The sequence below is a fragment of the Coloeus monedula genome (assembly GCF_965178545.1).
Source record: "Coloeus monedula genome assembly, chromosome: 9".
Lineage (NCBI taxonomy): Eukaryota > Metazoa > Chordata > Aves > Passeriformes > Corvidae > Coloeus > Coloeus monedula.
The window spans coordinates 26582541-26590371 of NC_138789.1; the positions used below are offsets into that span (position 1 = coordinate 26582541).

Consider the following 7831-nt stretch of genomic DNA (forward strand, 5'->3'; position numbering starts at 1 on the left):
ACAGGTGACAGAGGGATGATGTGCCCAGGGTGTCTGGCATAGACTGATGTGATGGCCTCGTGTATCTGTGCACATACAGGTGCTGTGTTTTCTCAAGCACTGGTTCCAAAGGGAGGTGAGTTCAGGTGGCTGCAGTGAGTCACTGCTGCACTACTCACAGCAGAGCTGGGCTGAAGGGCCACTGCTCTGTGTTAGTACTGCTTGTTCTGTCAAAGCAGTTGGAAGAGCACTGACATGTCTTTATAAATTGAATTTCTCTCCAGTATTTGTTTTTCCTGTTTAGATGTATGTTTTCTGCCCTTTTTAATTTGCTTATGCTGAGCCAAAGCTTCTCCATATTCCTTACTTGACATCTGTGTGAGAGCCATAACCACTGACTTTAGGTGAACATGCTTTAAAGATCAGGTACAAAGTTAAATCTTTATTTGGAGGTTTGTACGGAAAAGTGATCCAGGGGAGTAGTTAGAAATGCAGTCCAAGGCAAGGAGTTAAGTGCACAGAATGGAGTCAAAAATAATCCTAAGAAATCAGTGGATCCTCTTCAGTCCTGCTTTATCTCCAAAACCTCAAGGGGAAGAAGGTGTTATTTGCCAGTGAACCGAGGTGGTCGCTTCTCTCTGAAGGCAGCCATCCCTTCCTGACGATCTTTGGTGGGAATATTCTGCATTAGAAAAAAAAAAGAAAAGAAAGAGGTATGTTTTCCATTTACAATCTCATGTGTTTTTAAGTCCTGAGTAATTTAGCAGTAATAGTCTAAGACAAAGATTGCTTTTCTTTCAGTGATATATAAAGTTCCATGTTTTGCAATTAGGAAAAAAGAGGTTGTACTGTAACTCACAAGCAAAGCATCTAAGACAAAGACCATAAAACTATATAGGAAAACAGTTTTCCATAATCTTCATACTTCACCATCTTAAAATGCACTGACAGACCCATTATATGTAATATTGTAATACACTGTATTGTTCCATTAGCTGAGGAAGGTGCATGATCTCAAAATTTGCTGCAAAGAACTACAGAAGGAATTGGTTTGAATTTATTAAACTGACACCACTTATAAAGCTCATTCTATAACTAACATACAGTTGTTCCTTTCAGGAATTAATTCTGTAGGCAACTTACCTGGGCATAACACATCCCCTCAATAGCCATCCCTGATGCAATGTCAACCTGGGAAGGAGAGGAAAGGTGTGAGATTTGTCTGAAGTACAGCCCTCAAAGCTACTTTATAGCTCTCAAATCAATGAGAGCACTCAGTCACTCTCAATCAGTCAGTCATAGTAAGTGATCTTCACTCCAATATTAGAACTACAGTGTTAGCATCTGTAGAAAAAAAAAAATCCTGCCATATTAATTTTATCTTTAAAGAAAAATTTTTAAATCTCTGAAATGGTTCTAAATGCTAAATATATAGAAAGATTTTTATAACTCATCTGTTCTAAACATTTTTACTGTAGTAATTTTTAAGAGCTGCTCATCTTTTCAGTCACCTCAGTATTTAAAAAAAAATAATTATTACCTCCATTCCTTTGTTTATTGCCAGTTTTCCCATTTTCACAGCAAATGGTGCCTTTATTAAAAAAAACAAAACCGATAACAAATATTTTAGATAATTAAAATTCACATGAATTCATAATAGATGAATTGTTGTATTATTATCGTAGCTCCAAATGACATTTTAGTCTGCAGAAATTTGCAGTAAGGTAATAACTATTTTTAAAAAATCAATTTGGTGTTGTCTGCAGTTCACAGATGTACACAGTGTGAGGTTTCAGCGTGTCCTGCAGGTCTGCGTGGCTGCAGCTGGGGGGTGAAACTGTCCTGTGGGTTAAGGAGCTGGATGTTAATGCTTGTTCCTACAGAAACTGCATTCACGATAAGGGACAGACTTAAGAGACTTAAAGATCAGGAACCAAGACTTCAGTGTTTCAGAGAAAGGAATTTCAGGTGTTTGTTTGCTCTGTCTTAAGGGAAGCACAAACACCGTCTACACATTGGTCCCATGAACACTGCACTTACCTGGGGCAGGATTTCTTTAGCCAAAGTTAAAGCTCTCTGGTAAGCTGCATCTCCCTCGCTGTTCTGTGGCACTGAGTGATTTACCAGCCCCATGGAGAAGGCCTGTTCTCCATCAATCTGTCTACCAGTGAAAATGAGTTCCTTTGCAAGACCTATTCCAACACATCTGGGCAGGCGCTGGGTTCCACCTTAGGACAACAGGGAAAACATCATTTTCTATTTCTGACAAATGCCCCTGTAATATTTTGTCTCCTTACAAAACCAGGGGGCTTAAAAAACAAAGGGATCATATGTTTCTTTAATAACTACTGGCTGAATATATCAACATTTTTGGAGGCTTCTGAAAGGCTTCAGTATTTTGATAAAAAAGGTGTAAAGGGACTAAATTCAGAGCAAGTCTGAAACAGAACTCCTGATTCATAAATCTCTTGTGTGACTGTAAGATGCTGCTTCTAATTTACATTCAGAACACTTCAAGTACTCTAATGGAAAAATATTTACAATACAGCTGAGAAGGTGAGATTTAATGAATATTGATGAAGGCTTAATGAAGGTTAAGATGTAAAGAAGGTTACCTGCTCCAGGCAGAAGTCCTCGTGTGGTCTCAATAAGGCCCATTTTAGCTGATGAAGCTATTAAAAAAATAAATGTAGGGTTTGCTACATTTTGATTTGTATAACAACTTTTTCAGTTTTCCATACTGAACTGATCAATAAAACTGTCAATGCTGAACTGTAACTCCATTTCTCCAGGTAGCCAGGAAGTCTGAATACTACAGTACTTAATCAGTGTCCATTTCAAGTCTGTTTACCCCAATGTAGCAATTTTAGCTAGAAAAATGAACCTTTGGTCCCTACTAGATAAAATGTAATGGATGGAGGTGTGGAAACAGAAGAAGGAAGTCTTCCAGCCCAAAACGATTTAAGTTAAGAAGGTTAGATCTAGCCAAAGTGCTGATACAGTACTAAGTTACAGTAACTGTTTAATTCTAAATAGTTTTCTAAAGGAATCCTAACCTTATCTAAAAACAGGCTTTGCTTTTTAAGCATAGGAACTAACTACTTTCCAAATAGTAACTAAATGTCACCATTTCTGGACAAATGCCTACTGTTTAAGTTCCTCTCAAGCTTCTGGATTCCATTAACAAACCACTGTTACATAAGTTCTCTTTAAAAAACAGTCAATTACCAGGAGATTGCTACACTGAGCAACACAAACCTGCTACTCGAAGGTCACAGGCCAGGGCCAGCTCTAATCCACCACCCAAGGCGTAGCCATCAATTGCAGCAATCGTGGGCACAGGCAGGGCAGCTACAGAGAGAGCACAGATTGCACAGTTGTGTTCCAGAAGTTCTGTTTCACACGGTTCTGGAATTTAAAACCTGAAATTCTAAAGCTTTTAGTTCAAAATTACTCAAGAACTCGTTTTCTTCTGCCACAAACTTTTGGTCTTGAAACAGTAAAAGTATCTTCTTGCACTTCTCCCTTCTTTGTAAGAATACAGAACATGCTTCTTCCATGCAAAGAAGCTTGCAAACACAAAGTAACTGCAATGCAAAACAGGATGAATTCCCTCCTTGCAAATTTATGACATGAATATTCACCTGTTGCAGTTAAACAGCCAAGGAAGAGACACCATCCCTAGGCCCTGTCACAAGGATGAGTTTTTGTGGTGCTTTTGTTATCCAAGGCTCCTGAAAACAGGAACAGTAAACACTGTTGAACTATGTTACCTCATAGTGAGGAACTTGATGTATCTGGAGATTAGCTTCTTGATACTTTTCTTAAATACTCAAGCAGCTGGGTGCAAACTTCAGACCTGAGCTAGTTCTCTGCTGTAACCACCCCTCTGACTGCTCCTGTGATTTTTTAAAAAAAATTTTTATTTTTTTAAAATTCCAATTCTGATTGGTATTTTAGACAGATTTCACTTTGGTATTTCTCTCTAGTGAGAGCAGAATAACTCATAAGTAGGGGAAGAAAATTAATTGCAGAAGTCCATATTCCTTTTGCAAAGAAAAAGAAAAGGGAGGTGGGGGGTGCTGTAGATACAACCCCCCCTGACATTTCACAAATCCATTTAGCAAATCCATTCATAGATTCAAATCCATGTTATTAGGTCCCTGCCATATTATGAGTGTTTCTGAGCATGTACTGGAGGTGGGACAACCAACACAGCACTGCCTGCCAAGGTTTCCACAGAAATGTGGAATAAATAAATGCTTTCTCAGAGCAGGTATTTATTACATAGGTGTGTACATCCTTTGTTGTGGATTTGAAATGCATCTTGCCCTTGGAGTTGGTATTTAATTCTAATTGGATATTTGTTTTAGGCATAAGCTGAAGCCATTTAGAAAGCTATTCCTAGGTGGAATATCTGCTAGTCATCCCCTCCTAGAGTGTTTCTAAATGTTTCACTACAGGTGGTTTAGGATGAATTTTCCAACTGAGATAATCCTTTACCTATTTCATCCATGAGATTTCTCAGTCTTCTAACAAACTCTCCAACTTCTGCATCATCCATCTTTGCACGTTCCTTTAAGTCTGCTCCTAAATAAAGGAGAAAAAAGTCAGAATCCAGGAAAAGACATCTGAACTGTTCCCTCCTGTCCCTCTCAGAGAACAAGCCATTTAAAAAGTCTTGAAATACAGCACTCCAGTTAAGTAACGTCTGTGCAAAGTTGGAGTGTGGACATTTGGGCTTGCAGCACTGATGGGGGTGCTCCTCTGTGCCCTTTTGACAGATTTATTTTAATTTTTCTTAGCACTCATTTCCAACTGCTTTTCTGCATGATCTGATCAGCACACAGCCTTAAGAGCCATCACATTTTTTGAGAATAGTTTGCAGTGTCTTTGCTACTCACCTGCACAGAACACTCCTTTCACCTCGCTCTTGAACACCACCACACGCACCTCCTCATCGAAGCGCAGCTGTTCCAGGGCACTGAACAGCTACGAGGGAGGGAGTGCAGACAAGAGAAGAATAGCTTTAGGCATATGGATGTGTATATACACCTAAATCATAGCAAGCTCCTAATCTATGATAGAAGTGGGGGTTTTTTTTCCCTGAAGGTTCCAGGAAATCAATGGAAATCGTGTTAAGTGGAACCTGCAGGTTTTTCCATGACAAACTCAGAATGACACATTTCCCCATCGCTTTTTTCCTTCCACTCAGAGATGGACTTTTGCTGTACCTAAAACTTCCCTTCCTGTCCAGCCATGAGCCAAACTTTCTCCAGGATGTGTCATCCTTCAACAGATCACCTGCTATGGTGTGACAACAAGTATGCTTTTGTTGTAAGGACATTAACTTGCATCTGAGTTAACTTCAATAAATTAACTTAAATTAGCTAACTTAAATAACCCAAATATCTCTGTCCACATCTGAGGTTACTGCAGTAGCTATTATATCCTGTTTTTCTCCAGGTTCACCTGCCTTGCCCCAATGCCATCTCCCACTGCCCTTCATCATGAGATAAGATTTTTTTTTTAGATTTCCCACAACTATTCTCATTGCAGTTAGTTATTGATCATGGTTCCAAACACACTCACAGGCAAGGCCCATACTCACTTCATTCACAAATACTTTTCCCAGTGAATTTCTTGCGTGGGGTCGGTTCATTAAGATTTCGGCAATACCTTAGTAATAGGAGACAATTTCAGTTATACTTCATTTAGTTCTCTGACACAATAATTTAACTGGGAATAATATCTGCATATGCTGCATCTTCTCCTTCCTGAAAATGCATATAAGTTATATTCTAAAACAATCAGTAATTTTAAAAGCAGAGGTGGCACACCATGTCTACAAAACCCAGTTATGCAGAACAACTGTAAAATACAGTAGCACTGTAGAAGACTATGAGTAAGCAGTCTTTTAAAAAATGAATAGGACATCCAAGAACATGTAACTTAGAATCACTGCAGAAGTGGGGAAAAAAACCCCAAACAACAAACCAAAACCCAAACGATCCATCTTAGGTTTCTCTTTTGAATGTTACTTAATTTAGTTTTTTTACTGTGTTCAAGTACGTTCCTTAATGAAGGAAACCATCCTCTTGGGATTGCTGTTTGCATGAGAACAGCACAGACAAGCCACCCTCAGTTCATGTTCCAGAACCATTTTGAAATTGCAGCTCCATTTAATTTCAACATTATAAGCTCATCAGCAGAAAGGACTCCACTCCAAGTTCCCAAGTCCAAGCAGAAAAATAAAACCACAACATCTACCGACTTCTCCTTTGCACATGTGATTTGTAAATTATTATCTAATGCCTTCTGTATGCTTTGGGGAGAAAAAACATCTCCCATTTCCTTGGCTGGACTTCTGCTCACTTCCCAGGCGTAAACATTGGAAAATGCTGCTGCTGCTGGGCTATAGGTGCACAGCTGTATCTGGCACCGGCTTTGCTTGGTCTTTGTGCCCCGCTGGGAGGTCTCTTGTCTATCCCTGTGCCTATCTCAGTGGCCAGCTGCTGAACCAGAGACGTGTCACATTGAAACGGAGACACAAGTGACAGCGAGCACCAGCAAAGGAATTCACAGCTGGTAACTACTTAATGTCTTTGTAACCAGCAAAATACCAAGAACTGTTTATAAACTCTTGCAAGGGTTACACAAAAAGTAAATCCATTGGCCATCTGAACCAAACCTGAAACTGCTTCGTGGCTCTCATGTATAAATGTGCACAGGCATGCCCAGGTCCTGTCCTACCTTTATCACTGTACGTTATTGCTGTTAGAAAAATCTAAAGTATGCAAACCGGAACTTCTTGCGTTGAGCTCTCCTGCACACATAACTTTTTTTTAAAAGTATCTAGAGATTCATTCGGCAGCAGCGTTCTTGAAAATAAGTATCAAGGCACAACTGAAAGCAAAACAACAGTGAGCGCCCCGGGCTCTGCAGGGCTGTCACCCCGGCTCGGGCAGCGCCGTGCTGGGAACACACGGCCCCGCTCACGCCAGGCCGGGCGCGGAGCTGTTTCCAGGAGGACCTGGCAGAACCAGAGCCGCACTCCGAGTCCCGGCACTCACCGCCGCCGGCCGCGCTCAGCAGCACCTCCGCGCTCCGCCGCGCCCCGGCCGCGCCCGCCCGGCCCCGCGCCCCGCTCAGCGCCGCGGGCACCGCCCGCCACAGCCGCAGCATGGCCGCTGCTCGAACGGGCCCCCTCCGCCCGGGACGGGCTGGGCCGGGCTCCGCCTCCGAGGGGGAACGGCCGCCGACGGGGGAAGTCAGCAGCGCTTACACACCCCCCTGCAGTGGCAGGGTTGCTATCAAGTGAGGGGCCGTGCGGTGGGAAACAAGGTCGCTGTCACAAACAGCACCGCCAGAAGCTTGGCTGAAGTTGACACCGGCTGCCGCCGGGGTGTCTGTGAAAGGCAGGAGGTGATTTCCATTGTGCTCGAGCCGTGGAGATCCTCAAGGATGGCAGAGTGAGGGAAGGGGATGGACACCTGGAAGCGTGAGTTGATGAAGGGTCAGACGTTCAGCTTTTACTGTAAACCCATCTGTAGGTAACAAGAAGCATTTCAGGAAAAGAGAATTATCTCGTCGAGTGTCTGTCCTGAAGACATCTCTGTAGGAAAAGAATTACAGAATCACAGGATCAATTAGGTTGGAAAAGACCTCTGAGATCATCAACTCCAGCCTGTGACTGGTCACCACCTTGTCCCCTAGACCATGGCACTGAGTGCCACATCTAGTCTTTATTTAAACACCTCCAGGGACGGTGACTCCACCACCTCCCTGAGTAGCCCATTCCAGTATCTAATCACCCTTTCGGTGAAGATATTCTTCGTAGTGTCCAACCTAA

General features: G+C 42.1%; 1 protein-coding gene across 1 annotated transcript; it reads right to left on the minus strand.

The window, feature by feature from the left end:
- Nucleotides 1-406: 406 nt before the first annotated feature.
- Nucleotides 407-7191, minus strand: ECHDC2 (enoyl-CoA hydratase domain containing 2). The gene is made up of 10 exons (XM_082286889.1): nt 7053-7191; nt 5591-5658; nt 4884-4971; nt 4483-4569; nt 3238-3330; nt 2595-2651; nt 2020-2207; nt 1520-1570; nt 1123-1170; nt 407-661 (listed from the first exon to the last, which is right to left on the minus strand). The coding sequence occupies exons 1-10, from the start codon at nt 7162-7164 to the stop codon at nt 584-586; spliced, it is 870 nt and encodes a 289-aa protein (XP_082143015.1). The 5' UTR covers nt 7165-7191; the 3' UTR covers nt 407-583.
- Nucleotides 7192-7831: the final 640 nt, after the last annotated feature.